At 39.5% G+C, this 15,797-nt stretch overlaps 3 protein-coding genes across 3 annotated transcripts in view; 2 read left to right on the forward strand and 1 right to left on the reverse strand.

Moving 5' to 3' along the window:
* Positions 1-603: 603 nt before the first annotated feature.
* Positions 604-6,838, forward strand: cirsr (corepressor of RBPJ and splicing regulator). Its single transcript, XM_085248942.1, has 10 exons — positions 604-789; positions 2,378-2,472; positions 2,690-2,763; positions 2,906-2,919; positions 3,276-3,328; positions 3,412-3,460; positions 4,093-4,213; positions 4,872-4,978; positions 5,258-5,343; positions 5,688-6,838. The coding sequence occupies exons 1-10, from the start codon at positions 718-720 to the stop codon at positions 6,397-6,399; spliced, it is 1,383 nt and encodes a 460-aa protein (XP_085105068.1). The 5' UTR covers positions 604-717; the 3' UTR covers positions 6,400-6,838.
* Positions 6,839-8,480: 1,642 nt separating this feature from the next.
* Positions 8,481-11,063, reverse strand: sp9 (sp9 transcription factor). The gene is made up of 2 exons (XM_085248943.1): positions 10,907-11,063; positions 8,481-10,393 (listed from the first exon to the last, which is right to left on the reverse strand). The coding sequence occupies exons 1-2, from the start codon at positions 10,925-10,927 to the stop codon at positions 9,095-9,097; spliced, it is 1,320 nt and encodes a 439-aa protein (XP_085105069.1). The 5' UTR covers positions 10,928-11,063; the 3' UTR covers positions 8,481-9,094.
* Positions 11,064-14,321: 3,258 nt separating this feature from the next.
* Positions 14,322-15,797, forward strand: part of LOC146556794 (obg-like ATPase 1) — a 47,776-nt gene continuing 46,300 nt past the window's right edge. The window contains exons 1-2 of the mRNA XM_085248958.1: positions 14,322-14,456; positions 14,576-14,667. Of these exons, the coding sequence (XP_085105084.1) occupies positions 14,442-14,456; positions 14,576-14,667 (107 nt within the window). The 5' untranslated portion in view covers positions 14,322-14,441. The remainder of the gene's footprint in view (positions 14,457-14,575; positions 14,668-15,797) is intronic.

A 15,797-nucleotide genomic window follows, 5' to 3' on the forward strand; every position in this document is an offset into this window, starting at 1 on the left:
AACGGGTGAAGTGTTTTGCCCAAGGACACAACGAGACCGAGACTGTCCAAGCCGGGGCTCGAACCGGCAACCTTACAAGGCGAACTCCTAACTCTTGAGCCACGATCGCGCCAAAATAGTATTTTCACATTCCCGTGTAAGGACTATGACTGCTGCTTTCTGAGCAAGATGAAATCTTCTAATGATTCTACAAAAAACAACAACAACAACAAAAACAGCATTGTAGTAATCTAACTTGCTTGATATGAACGCATGGACCAAAGGCAGTTTCAGATAAGAATGTAACTTTTGATGTATTTTTCTAGCGATAGAAATAAATTCTGGTGACCTTACTAATATAATTAGCAAATTTGAGGTCACTGACAAATACGTCGAATGTCAAAGAATAGTACGAAACCCATAATGTATTTTTTATTTGTGTTTTTATACATAAAACTGCACACGCACAACTGCAGAGCTGCCTTTATTTCAGTCTCCATCTTTACAATTGACGGTCATTTACATTTTCCAAATACTGTGGCTGCAGTTTAGGCAACACTGTGTCACGTGATTTTTGCCATCCCACAGACCAATCAATCTGCGTGCCTGAATACGTCACGTGACACCAATACAAAACCATCTTCGTGACAGCGGTTTTGTTTACATGCCGAGGAAGCTACGCTACTACCTGCGTTAGCTAAACGTTTTTCACTCAGCTAACGCTATTGGCGCGCCACCATGGGGAAGTCGTTTGCTAATTTTATGTGTAAGAAGGATTTTCATCCTGCATCGAAGTCAAATATCAAAAAGGTAACTGCTTGATAACTGTTGACGCTGCTGAAACTACTGAACGCAAGCTTAGCTTCCTAGCTATTGCTACTAGCCTAGCTCGCTACGTCTGAAAAGCTTACACTATGCTGACTGCCTTATTAGCTGACTGTTAATTGTTGACTTCAGTGAGTAATTTTATTTAGTCTGTTTTATGTGAACCATAAGGTTGGATAAACCAACAAAGTTAGCTGGTAGAGATGTTTTATAAAGCTAGGAAGAGTGAGTGCTTTAGCTTCCCTGCGATCTTTAGCGACAGAGTGAACATTAATACTCTGAACTTTTTAATATAGCTCACAGTCACATGCTGCTCATTTGAAGTCTGCCCAGATGTGACCATTTATTTACTTTTATGTTGTTTCTTTTCATATTTGCTTACTGTTGGATGTACTTTTGACTACTTGATTCAATGTGAGTGTTTGAAAGTTATAGTATTGGCATCCATAGTGTATAGGGTGGGTTTGATTGTGCACCTCTGATGCAGTAGTTTAACAGCCAAAATGGTTACTTTGAGATCCTAAAGATACTATCACAGAGGGCAGATTGGTATTAAGTGTTTTATTCTTTTTTTAAGTGTTTAAAAGCAATCAAAATTGTTGCTCATCCAACTTCTTTAAGCAAACTAACCACTTCGTGATATTAAAAAAATCGTCTTTAGTTTAATATGGATTGAAGAGTTGGTAGTAGGTATATGAATATGATTTGCCTTTAAAACTTTCAATTCAATTCTGTTTTATTTATATAGCGCCACACACAACAGTGGCCTCAAGGCACTTTATACTGTAAGGTACAGACGCTATAATATTCCAAAGAAAACGCCAACAATCATATGACCCCCAAGAGCAACCGCGTTGGTAACAGTGGGAAGTAAAAACTCCCTTTAAACAGGAAGAAATCGCCAGTAGAAGCAGGCTCAGAGGGGCTGCCGTGACCGGTTGGAGGTGAAGGGCAAATTTTATTTTTGCTGCTGTAACTTTGCACTGTCCACTTTCTGCTGTGACACAACAAATTCCCCACGAGTAGGACTAAAAAATGTTTACCTTATGGCTTCTCTTATGTCTCTCTTATGGTCCAAAGTTTGGACATTTATAATGATTGTTGTAAAATGTAATCATCAATATATCAAATACTGAAAAATTTCTTGAAAATTCCTGAAACTTTCACTAACTGTTCTTACCACAAAGAGGGGAAAGTAAATCAGGATCTGTATTTTGAGATAGATACATCAAAAACATCTGATATTTGGCTACTTAAAATTCAAAAAACAAATAAATAAAGCAGTCCTGTATAGCATCAATTGAGTACATACAAAAACAGTGATTCACATTGCAAAAGACAGCTGGTGATGAGTTTTGAATGGTATATAGTTGTATTTCACAATAATAAAACAAATATAATACTTTTTTAAATGGAAGTCTTTGTCACAAAAATAAAGAAGAAATGGAAAAAAATATGACAAGTTGTACAACTAAATGAAAATATCAGCAAATAGTCTAATCCAAATAGAACAACATTCTGGTGTTTCCAGATCGCCCACAATGACTTTTCTCTTTCTTTCTTTCTGTTGTAGGTATGGATAGCAGAACAGAAGCTGACCTTCGAGAAGACGAAGCAAGAAGACCTAATGCAGGCATATCTGAAAGAGCAAGACACTTACAACAACAGGTTAGATAAATACCCAGGAAGATACCTGAAAGAACACGTACAACGCACGTTTTTGTACACTTATAATTGAATATTGAATATTTTACTCAGTAAACTGAAAACTTTTCTTTTGCAAGAACAAAATCTACAGTAGACATTGTCTTACAACATCCTCCAACTTCTTATTTGTAAATGTTGATAAATACTGTTTAAATAATAATTGCTTTTTTACCTAAAGGTTGTTGATGGGTGATGATCGTGTTAAAAATGGCCTGAATTTCATGTATGAGGCTCCACCCGGAGCATCCAAAGGTAGGTTGTATTTTATGAAACAACTGTAATGTGTAATAAAGATCTCAATTCTGAAAATGTGGTTGTTAAGAAAAAAACATTCCTTTAATGTAAATGCTTGTTCCTTTTTATTTTCTCCTCATAACTGTCTTCTGTCCTGAAGAGGAAAAGAAAGAGGTAAAGTAAAATTTTACTGTCATCATTGTTTCAGACCAGGTGTGGTGAAATTAAGTGAACACAAATGTGTTGTTGTCTGTAACTCACAGACCTAAATTAGAAATAATTATTTTAAAAAAACACCTTATGGTTAAACATCATAAACTGTGTTTTCAGGAAAAAAAAATCTTATGAATGCATTGCAAACTATATGGTCCCGGTGACCCTAAAACTATAAATATAAACTAATGCTTTTACCTTTATATTCAGTTACTTGTATGTGCATGATGGTTTGACAGCAAACAACTTATATAGGTTCATTCATTTATAATAAGAAAAGTTACTATAATTTGTAATGAAAGACTTCTGACTTTCAGGAGGGGGAGGAAGAGTACAAATTTGAGTGGCAGAAAGGAGCTCCTAGAGAGAAGTAAGTGGTTGATTTTCATACACAATGAAGTTTTCTGCATTGCTGCCAGAATTTGCATTACTTTTTAAATTGTATCTTTTTAGGTATGCAAAGGATGACATGAATATTAGAGATCAGCCCTTTGGAATCCAGGTGTGTAATGAGTTCTATTTATTTAAATTTATATTGCACAAATAATCCCCCAGCCTGGCAGTTAATGTGTAAAGCTGCTTTCACACATGAACTTGGGAGAATTTCAGGAGCGTCAGGTCGGGATGTTTTCCACAGTTGCCCTTTCTCACATGTAGCGCACAGCAGGAAACGGTCTGCTTTAGACACGTTTGCACTACTGGAAATAAACCGTGTGGTTTAGGTGAAGAAGCTGCATGGGTAGAGCGTGCAGGAGGTAGGACATAGGACAACCACTTTTCACATGTGCCTGTGTCGGGCAAGTCCTTGAAAAGTTCAGGGCTGCAGTTTATATGTGGAAAATGGCTTAAGAGTCATGTTAAGCAAGTGACAAAAGAAACTATGTTAAATTTATGCATTCAAATCCTACAAATGAACCTTTTAGAAAAATCCCTCTGTAGCCTATGACTACAGAGTCAGCTGTAGACAGTTATTTGTTTTTGTTTTTTAGAGGATCAGAAGCTAAAGAGAAAATGGCAAACACCGTCTTATGTAATGCTCTGTGAATTATAGTGTATTTTTCTTATTATTAAAGGGTTGCATGTGCCTCCAGTGTTCGGCCAATTCTAATTTTTGTTATTGCCCAACTTTCCAAGGTGCGCAACGTGAGATGCATCAAATGTCACAAATGGGGCCACGTGAACACGGACAGAGAGTGTCCTCTGTTCGGACTGTCAGGTATCAATGCCAGCTCTATGACCTCAGAGGATGGCGCAGGTAAATACATTTTTTTTGTTTGTTTGTTTTTTAATCTTTTAAATGAGAAATTCTGTGTTAACGCTGCTTTGACATCTATATAAAGACACCACTATTATTGTTGGGTACAGTTTTTTATTTTATGGCAGGATAATCAATAATGAGTTTAGCTGTAGTGCACATATACAGAATCTTTTTGCAGTGGAAAAACTCAAATAATTATTACTACAAAAGAATAAAGCGCCAGAAAATTTGCGAGCACTGGGAAGCTTTGCCTGTCACACGATTCGCAGCAGGTACACCGACTGTATCGTCCCTCTCTGGCTTCTGCTGGAGCTCCCGGCCTTGAGCTGATTCTGACTTGTGCAATCAGCCAGTTGAGTAGTAAAGTAATAATGTTTACCCTGGGAGAGTCCAGTCAGTGGTGTTGATGGTGGAGTGCTGTAATGGTCCCCCTCCTGTGCCGGGAGAAAAAATGTAATTATTGTGTATTCTGATTCCCTTAACTGCTGCTTTGGCAGAGAATGATATTGTATGATTTGCTCAGCCGGAAGTGGAGTGAGTTGATTTGATGTCCCATTCTGTTAACAAAGCCGCCTCTGAAATTCCCACTGTGGAGATAGTGGATGGTATGGCTCTGACATCAATGGGACTCTGAGGCTGTGATTTGTGCCAACAGGTCCGTCGATGCACCCCTCGGAGTTAATGGCGGAGATGCGAAACAGTGGGTTTGCTCTGAAAAAATCTGTCCTTGGTAGGAATTCAACTGTTTGCGATCCATTGCAGGTAATTGTGTCTCACACTGTCATCTCCGTGCACACAGGACAATATACGAACACACGCGTACTGTAAACTATACCCTTGAACGGGAGAGAGAATAACTAACTACAGATGCGGTTTGTCTTTTGATCGAATAGATTTGCAGAAAAGTGTAAAATAAAAAGTCAGATAAGTAGATTTAATAAAGAAGTGTTGTCACTGTCAAAGCCGATCAATGTAGATTTATTGTCAGGGCTTATATTTATTCGTAAATTGTAATGTTATGTGTGCTTTGTGATATTCCAGGATTATGTGGCCAGTGAGGAAGAGGAAGACCCCGAAGTGGAATTCCTGAAATCTTTAACAACCAAGCAAAAACAGAAACTCCTCAGGTGAAAAACCTTCACACATGATCACTTTTATTTCATTAATATTTAAATAAAATGTAAATATTTAGACAAAATTTAAAACATGGTGTGATATGTTTTAGTGTCTATAGCTATTGTAGGCCCAGTTTTCCTATTATGTTTATATTACATTTAGTTTTTTGTCTTGTATCTTAATGCATTTTTTAAATAATGCAATCACTACATTTTCCGTTTCTGGTGAAGTGTTTAACTCCAATCTCTGCAAACTTTGTGCCTAATCAGAATTTATTATGCACAAATTAAATGTCCGCTGCGTCACTGAAGAATTTTAATTGAATGCTTGTTTTCCTTTATTTTTTGTTTTGCAGAAAACTGGATCGGCTAGAAAAGCAGAAGGCAAAGAAAAAGAAGAGCAAAAAACAGAAGAAGAAGAGCAAAAGAAAACAGAAGAAAAAGCATGAAAGCAGCGACAGCTCGAGTGACTCCTCCAGTGGCAGCAGCAGTGATGATAGTGGCTCAGATTCAGACAGTCATAGCAAGTCCAAGAGCCAGAAGAGAAAGAAGAACAAGAAAAAAGATTCCTGTCGGGATAACAGCTCTGAGTGCGAGCGACAAGTCAAGAGTCAGAGAAAGGCCTCTTCTCACAGGAGCAGGTCACCGAGCCCTCGCACTGGACAGAAACAGACTAAAGAGGAGTCTGGAGATTATAGACAAACAAGGATAGAGAGGGGAAGGAGCAGGAGTCGGAATCGCAGCCCCAAGAACGCGATCACGCTGGAAGGAGGTCAAGAGAGAAAGAGGCACAACAGCAGGGACAGGCAGAGACCTAGCAGCTCCAAGTCTGGCTTGGACAGAAGTAGAAGCCACGAGAGAGGCAGGGAGGACGAAGGTAAAGACAGACGTCACAGTAGAGATGGTGAGAGGAACAGAAGTAGCACAGAAGGAAGGAAAGGCAGAACAGCAGATGGGAGGAGCAGAAGCAGAGAAAGGAGAAGAGAAAGGGAGGGCAGAGGAAGAAGCAGGAGTAAGAGTAGGGAGAGAAGAGACAGAAGTGGGGACAGAACAAATAGAAGACACTGACCTCCTTTCTTTAAGCTTGTTTTTCCTGCATATAGAACTAAAGGAAAAAGGAAAATCTCATGCATGTCTCTTGCACTATCTATTAAGTAGTAATTTTTGTTATGCATGTAGGGTCCCTTTATTTAAATAGAAGAAATTGTGTGTTGATCTCAGTTTCTTCCAGCAGAGGGAAGCAGTCAACAGAAAATATCTAGATGCATGTCAGTGCACACTGATGCTGTTTTGTACTGTATGAAAGGGTCTAAATGAATTGGTTACCATTAAAAGCAATTTGCATCTGATCCATTGATGGGAAAATGTTGGACTCCTTTTCAGGGTCACTACCAAAAAAATAAAAAATAATAAAATTCATCTGATGCAATTTTTAAATCTTACTTTTTGATTGTGTTTGTGAAAATTGTTTAGATTTTTTTTTTTTTTTTTTTTTTTTTTGTTAAAAGCAGGACTGTTATTTTCTGATTAAATCTTTAAATCAATTAGTTTATGGAGTTATTTATCGCGATGTTTAAGTTTAATGTCAAATTTCATGAAAGTGAAGACGTGGACTGATGAGCCGTCAGTCTTTATACCCGTGTGTTTTTGTGCTCTGGACACCTCATAGAAATTTCATACACTTTTTTTTTTTAAATCCCCAAATTATTATTATTATTATTTTTTTTTTTTTAGTAATGGGCACAAAATTTTAAGACCAGTTTCCCCGAATTTTAATGGCCTTTAAAGTGCGTTATCCATGAATCTCTGTAAAACGCTCGTTGGGTTTTTTCCGGGCGTTAAATGAAAATAGACAAAGAATAATTTGTGTACAAATAGCCAGCGAGCATAGTAACACCCCGTTATAAGGCATGCAGTAGATGTGTATAAATTAAGGCAGTTACAATTGCAGTTATTTCATTGGCTACTTTTACATGAGACATTTACATTAAATATAACCTGTAGAGTTTTAAATAATTTTTGTAGCGATTTTTCTTTGACATTTAGACTTACAAATTGCAGATTTTGCAAACTGTTTTGATGTCGATAAAAATGACACATTTTGCCTCCCCCCCCAAAATAATAATAATAAAAATATGGAGGAAAAAACAGTTGCTGAACGTGTCGACAAAATATTAAATTTCAGCGTTATTATTTAGGCTGTTTATATATTTTTTGATTAAATTCAGATTGGAAATGTAGTAATTTGATAGTTTTCACTTTCTGCCCGTTTCCTTGAAGCCGCTGCTACACAAAAGGAAATGAAAATAATTTCCCTCCTATTGCCTTCTGGTCAATTTAACATCCTCCTTAAAAAGAAAAGGGAAAAAAAGAGGGTGTCTGGATGAGATGCTTTTCCGTGACGTATTCCTAGTCCTGGATTCATGCTGTAATTATTCCCCGGCCTTTTCTTTGAGAGTCGGACGCTGCACTGGGTAAGCACAAAGAAGTCAGAGAGCATCCTTGAACCCTTTCAGTGCGGGGCCACTGATATTCAAATAACATGCAGCTACCGTTTGACTGCGCCGTGCAAAGAGCATTTTAAAATTCAACATTTGCATGTGACTCTTTGCCCCCCGTCTTTTTCTGAAGTTTAAAAAACTGTTCCCATATAACGTGTTTCTGGCAAAGAGAAAGAAGCCACATCCTTATTCTCAGTCCATCGATTGCTATGCAAATGAAAGCAGTTAATTTGGACAATTAGAATAAATATTCGGGGACCTTTGTCAGCGAACCCCCTTGGAAACCCCTCGATAAAGTGAAACCGAACAAAAGATGTCTCGGAGATTAATTAGATATTTGATAAGACACGAATCCCTAATCGCAAATACAAGACACATGGGGCTGCGATGTGCTCCAAGTCATAATTAATACCATTTAACAAGATTTTCATTTGGGCATGAAATGTCTTTTCCGGGGCATTAAACATTGATTTATTCCATAGAGGAAATAGTTAAAGTCGACGTATTGTAGGTGATTTTAAGAAGGAAAAGAAAGCCTGTGATGAGCTGTCACACTTTAAAAAAGTAAAAAAATAAAAAATATATATTTTTAGATTTAAACCTAATAAATAAACAAAAAATATATAAACTCTACATCACACACTTAAAGCCTTTTTTAAGATGTTTTAATTACGATAAAATGAAAGCCTTATACGTGTGACTTTATACAGGTAAACATTTATATATAGATAAATTTTTTTAGCAAAGAAATAAAATGGTTAACCAAAGTTTAAAAAGCCGTTTACATACATATCCACAAAGTGCGTCGAAAGTAAACTCCCTGATTTCCAGGATACCAACACGAATAAAACAATCATAGCCTAACATTTACATGAAAATAACACATAGTTTAGTCGTCAATATACAAGGTGTAACTCACATTGTCCAACCAAAGTTCAACAGGTTTCGCGCATTAGCAAACATCCATTTCATTTTCAAGCTGTCTCCCTCAAATTTTCCGAAGGCCTACAGTAAATCACTCTTTTTTTCTTTCTTTTTTTTTTTTTTTTTTTTTTTGTAAAGATGAATTTACGAATGAAATACTCGTCACGCCTGTGGAGAATATATATTTTTTTAGATTTTGCTATCGCTTCTGGAAACATTTTCCCCTTTACTGTCCGTCAGATAAGACCCGTTTTCATTGCTGTGCAGTTTTTATTATTATTATTATTATTATTTGTGTGTTTTTTGTTTTAATCTGGATTGATTTTTTGGGAGATGCCTCAGGGTTCGTCGTGAGGAGACGGATCCTTAACAGTAATTCTGGGGTTCACCCCTTCCAAAATAAGTTCTGGGGACTCGGACCTCGGGGTCTCCAGGTTACTGGTGTCGGTGTCACTGTCGCTTCCCTTTTTGCCTCCTCCACCTGCCGTGTGTGTTTTGATGTGCTTGCTCAAATGATCACTCCGCATAAAGCGCTTGTTACAAACCGGGCAAGCAAACCTTTTCTCGCCGGTGTGGGTGCGCAGATGTCTCTGGAGCTCGTCGGACCGAGTGAACCTTTTGCCACAGAAAAGCCAGTTGCAGACAAAAGGCCGCTCGCCGGTGTGCCATCTCAAATGCGCTTTGAGGTGAGACGTCTTTCCGTACACTTTACCGCAGCCGGGAATGTGGCAGCTGTGGAGTCCCTTTCTCCGCAGGCTGGCCCCGGCGGGTCCCAGCCGCTCAGCCTCCTGGCAGTTCGGGCAGTCGCATGTTGCTCTGCCAGAGTACCTCCTGGACGACCTCGAGGAGCTACTTATTCCTGAACTGCCCCCTGAAATCATGGCGTTGGCGGCAGAAGCGTCTGTGTAAGAGGGGATGACTGTTTTGAAACCGTCCTGCGTTAACAGGTGCTGGCTGGTGGACAGTAGGTGAGACGCAGAGGGGCTGATTCCAGTGGAGCTAAACGCCGAGTGGGTCAGCGAGGAGAAGTCCGGGTTGTAGCCACTGAGCTGGGAGTGGATAGCCTGCGGGGTGCCGGAGTGCAGAGAGGTCTGAAGGGTGCTCGCGGGGTTCTGGACATCGAGCCACGACCCGGGATTTGTGTGAACGTCCCACCACGAGGACGCACCATTGGTAACGTCACCGGAGATGGTTGAGTGGAACCCCGACTTGTACCACGACTCGTAGGGGTGCGCCATCCCCACGCGCGGGTACAGAGTCTCTGCTGATGTGTGGACTTTGGAGATAAAAGCTGACTGTCCAGATTCCTGGGTCGTGACGCTGGCGGAGTTGGAAAACAGACCGCTGTACTCTGTGGAAAACGCAGACGAGGTCGGGGAGGTGGAGGCTAAGCAAAAGGCGCTGTTGCTCGTGCCACTGGTCTGTGTTAGTCCTGTCGAAGCGCGGCTCGTCGCTACCGTGAAACCGGGCAGACTGGATCCTAAGTTGCAGCTGGAGGAGGATCTTTTCCACGGGTGAAATCCACCTTTCGAGAAAGCGCTGGAGTCAGGTAAAGTTGTAAGAGGACTGGTGTTGCCAATTTTGTTACAAGTTGCAGCCAGCATCGCTAGAGGTGTAGTTCCAAACCGTGGTTCTTCCTGGGTGGAAAAAAAAGAAACACACAAACACACAGACACACACACACACATGGGCTTAGAACAGAGAATAACAAACGAGAAAATGAGGAAAATCATTTCGCTTGGCTTGGAGAGCACTCAGCATACATGACTAAAATTAATTAAATACGACAAAATTTCATAACTTTACTGAAACGTCTTTGGAAGCGAATGAACCCGAGATTTTCTTCTTAAAGGCGTGTATGTGTACAGAGTGTGTAACATGTAAGCAAAGCAAGGTAAGAAATAAAAGTGTTCATCGAGTTTCTAAACATGTTAAGAAAATCTTTAAACGACTGCAAAGTTTCATCTCCATGTTTTATACGTTTTGTCCAAGATTAAAAGTTTTAATTGTAGTAACTGAGAAAATGATAAATTCTACCCGTGGAAAACACGCGTGTTTTGAAAAGCAACAAACACATCCCGCCGCACAGCAAAGTGAGCGGCGACAACTTTACGCGCAACTTCTGTGCTTGGACACAAAGTTAGACTCACCCCAAGTATAGACGTAGCCATATCCAGGGTCTGTGCTGTGATGAGAGGGTTCGCGATTTCAGTGCTGTATGGCTCCAATTTGTGTCAGATTTACCGTGTTGACTCAGGTCACACGGTTTCTCTCTTGGCTCGCAGCTCCCAACACTACCTAGTTGTAGCGAGCGTGTTCTTTGAAGTACAGCTGGCGAGGACGCGCAGCCAATCTGATAGCTGCATTCATGGCCGGGGTTTCAAGTCGGCCAATGAGAGAGCCGACCACAGACAGAAACACCAAAAACCCCGCCGTCAATCATCTGTTTGTGCAGCCTCCGGCCAGACTGTCATACAAGACACGATTTGGTGTTTTTTCTTTTTTTAAATGCATACAGTTATTTTTATGTATTCTCACACGAAGGCTCAATGTCTCCTTTCATTCCAGAATTGAGTTTTTTAACACGTCAGTTCTCCAAGAGGTAAGCGTTTCACTAATTCTCTAAGGCTTTTGTAGATTGCGGCTTCTAAGGTGCAGCTCCAGGTTTTCCCTTCTGATTTTTTTAAATATTCAGATCATGCGCAACACGTCATTGAGAAATTGTTGATTTAAGCGCAGTCTGTATGCTTGTGAAAGATAACTCGGAGATGGCTTTATCAGAGCGGTCTGCAGAAGTGCAAGCGCAAGTGCAAGCTGCTGCGTGTTAGGCACGGTGGGAAACGACTGGGGTTTTAAAGTGGTTGTGTTTATATTGGGAAATCAGAGACGGATTAAAGTTTAGCCAAGAAGTCCAGAAACAGGCCTGACAGCGCAGACCTCCGCTTCTCCGAGCGCAGTTAGATTATTTATGAGCCTGCTGCATTCGAGTGACTTTATAGGTGAAGGAAAGCAGATTCATGCAAGACTCGCAATTAATCAGTTAACTTTTTTCCAGCCAAAATCTCCACTTATTTGTGCCTATGCTCGTGTTTGCGCGCGCCAGTGCCACACGCGTACCTCCCTGCCCACTTGTTGGGGGGTGGAGGGACGCAGGTGAGGGGTTAATTAAAAATGACAGCTCACCTGATAACTGAAAGCAGTAGATCTGTTTTAAAAGACAAGTATTTTATAGTCGAGGAGGGGGGGGAGAGAAGTTTCAGTATCCAGGAGATTCCTGCTGTAAGGCCGCCAGTCATCTCCATTAAACCGATTTATTAACGCGATGTCTTCATTGTAGCTGAGAAATAATTTTTTTTAACACCAGCCCAATCCCACATTTAATTAAATTGCGGACAATGAAGAGGATGCCGCGTTTCGCCAGTTTCTTCTTCTTCTTTTTATTATTATTATTCTCCTTTCTCTAAACTCGAGACTTTTATTTTTCTCCCTTTGAATATAACAATTCAATAAAGCCGCATATTTCATAGCTTGTTAAAAACGCTCAGGGATAATGGCATAATGTAAAATTGACCTGCTCTGATGTGAATCATCATCCTTTTAAAAGTTAAAGCAATTTTCCAGAGAAAGGCTTGACCGAAAGATGTGCATTACAGTATTCAAAACGCGCAAATAATGCTCTATTATAGAGTGTGAATGCTGCCAGTAAACACAGGCGCAATTTGTTCAAATACTCTTTTTTTTCCCTTCTTTTTTTTTTGCTTTAAAGCCCCACCTTTAGAAGGGTGAATAAAAATCAGTCTCATCAAACAGGCTACTTGGCGCTGCCAAGAAAATGGAATCATTTTTTGCAATCATGACAATTTGGCAGAGTGCTGTTAACAGTATTAAGCGTTTATTCTACATAAGCACAGTTTATTGTTGCTAAAGAAGTTAAACGAGTCTGAGGATTAAATGAAATTTAATGTAAGCGTTTATAATTTTTTTTCCTGCATGAAAAATATCTTCACCCTGCAATTAATTTCAGATTACCATTATTTCTTAGTTTTGTTTACTGTGTTTGTAATGAATTATATAGTTAAAATGAAATCTGCTATTGTTGTTCTTATATTAATATTTCTTCTTCTTCATAATAATAATAACAATGTATTACTATTATAATTATTCTGATGAGCAGTGTGACCGTTCACATTGCTCCTAACAAAGAAACGTGTGTAGGAATCACAAGACCCTTGTGCACTGATAAATGTTACCCACCTATATTTTTTATTTAAATGTACCAGTACAGAAATGTTTGTGTTAGTTCCATTAACCCAGGCTGATAAAATATGGGTGGTTTTTTCATAGCATGTTTATTTGGGACAAGAGGGGAGAACATGATCTTTCCTTGTCATTCAAAGGAAAATTCTGAGTTGAATCTGTAATTCTGGACTCCATTCGTGAGCACTTCTCTGTGGCAATTAGGAGCCTATTACAAGCCATTAGATTGATCAATGTACCTTAAACAATGGGAATGATTTATTTGGTCGAACAAAACGCTCTGCATCTATTGTGATGAGTCTAAGTGGGGGTGCATCCATCAACAAAAGATAAATGATTAATTCAGACCTATTCATTTAAATTCTTTCTACAAAGCCAGCCTCACTTGCCTCAAATCCAGATTATTAGAGCCTCATTTTCTGCATGTTAAACTAGACAGGCTGCTGGATGGGGCAATGGTTTTTGGTTGTGCCCCTGTGTGCTTTAATTTGTATTTCTGCAGCGGGAAGTTTATTTGAGGATGTTTAACTAATTGTTGTAATTTCGTGTGCTCATGTGGCTACACCTGTTTCTCTCAAAAGGGGGTTGAAGTGTAAACTGTGAGTGAAAAGGATGTTATACTTTACTTCTGTGGTGCTGAAGCTGTACATTTTTTTATCTGGGAAGTCCACTTGGATCACAATATCAGAGGAAGCCCAGTTTATAGAAAATAAATGGGTACAAATATGTCAATTTTATCCTTTTTTTGTTATTTTATGGCTTTTTTGTAAAATAAATGTATAGATAACGTGTTATATATTTTGCATGGATTTCAGTTGTGTGTTTTCCATGAATTCTTATTGTTATATTAGTGACAACTAAAGAGAGACCACAGTCAGAAAATAGATGGCATAAACTGAAGTGCATTGGGAAATTAACCACTTGACAATCAGCTTTTATTTCCATGGGAAGGTAACAAGCTATAAAACAAGGGAACAAGACAAATTTGAGCAAACCTTTGAGCACTGAGACCCACAATAATTACAACTTGTGGAAGCCCCAAGTTAGACGAGCACCAAGACTGGCGATGGAAATGTTCATTAGAAAAAGAAAAATCAAATCAGACAATACAGTCAAGCCTCTGAGAAGGAAAAAATCTGCTTTTAGTAGCCACTTTTCTTCAGCACTGTAGTGCTGATCTTATAGGAGCTCATCGACCTGCATCAATATTATCGACAGCTAAATTTGGAGGTGCAGGTCAGCTCGCCAGCTTACAGTGTCAACTTTCATTTCCAGGGGCTGCAGGTTCTATTTTGAGCGCAGCGAGTGATCTGCTTAAAGTGCAGTCGACTGGTTGCATTTGAGGACTTAGCTTAGCCCATTTTCCTTCAATGAATGAGCTTTTCTTATAGCTGTAGTGGAATTCAGTGGACTCTTCTAGTGTGAGAAATGGCTCCAAAAAAGGTGGGTTTTATTAAGGAACAGATTTGTTTAAAAAAAGGAAAAAACTATAGCATACCCTGTAGATTATGCAATGACAAGTGCTTTTCTGACTGCGTGCATTTCCACATTGTCTTGATTAGGGCAAGGGAGCTGATGCACTAAAGCCACCACCATTGATTGGAAGGTTTGGCACCTCGCTGAAAATAGGGATTGTTGGCCTGCCCAATGTTGGGTGAGTAAAACCTTATTTATACAGACAGGATGGGCTTCTCACTACATTTCATGTGCCCCATGTCTACTGTTGAACTGCACCAACTTGCTGTATGTAAGACAAGATGTAAGCTGCTGCATGACAAGTGCAGACAACTTCTACCTTTATTTCATTGTTCCATGAGAGTTTCTCCATGTTACACCTTTTGCATGCCTTGCTACATGGTGATAAAAATAAATAAATAAATAAATGAATAAATGGCACGATTTTAAATCTGCGTGCCAGAAAGAGCTGCTCCTTGGATAACTGTGGGAAACGTTTCTGTGTTCCTGAATAACCACAACAATGTTTGAAAAGCTCTTAAATTCCTGGAGCCACATGTGTCCCTACTAGCAGGGATCAAACTCCGCAAGAGGTTTTCAAACCAGGTCTTCCCTTGCATGCATCTTAACCCTCTCTCTCAGCTACCCATCCTTTCACAAAGGCTTCAGATGTTACCGTTGTTTCCTTTTTTGAATGTTACAGCAGAAAAGTGTTATAAGGGTAGACCTGGGGCGTCAAGCATCTGCAGCTCATAAAAACCCACGGTGATAAAAAAAAAAAAAAAAAAGGTTAAAGTTTGCATGCCTTTTGTTTCCTCAATGTCTGGATTTATGAATGCTGAATATTACTATTAAATCAGTGGAAAAAGTAGAAAAAATAAAAGAGCAACACCTTACATGTGGGAGCGTGCTGCATTTGAACTGAATGACAGCATGCAAAAAAAAAACCCCTGCATTCCTCTTACTGTCTACTATTGTTTCTGTCCTTTTACTGAATGAGGGAGTGGGGTTCTTGATTGGTTTTGAAAGCTCACTTATCGCTCTGCAAAGCCCATTGCTAGTCAAAGCTCAGTGTACGTCTCAGGCAGTCTGTGAGTCAAAAGGCTGACATCACGTTTCCATGTCACACCTGGTCAGACAAATCTTTTTTGTCAGCATCTACTACATCTAAGACCTTCAGCAACATCCGTGACATAGTGTAATAACAGTGCAGACCCCACCATGACTTCCCTGTAGGCCCCTTTGAGTTACAGAAAGGGCTACGGTGATACATCATGTTCCTTTTCAGCTGTCATGTTCTCATCACTTTGCCCCTCTGTGAAACTTTTT

This window comes from Mchenga conophoros, linkage group LG16 (assembly GCF_057382185.1).
Source record: "Mchenga conophoros isolate Kocher_MC1m ecotype Shallow Benthic linkage group LG16, M_conophoros_male_GT1.1, whole genome shotgun sequence".
NCBI lineage: Eukaryota > Metazoa > Chordata > Actinopteri > Cichliformes > Cichlidae > Mchenga > Mchenga conophoros.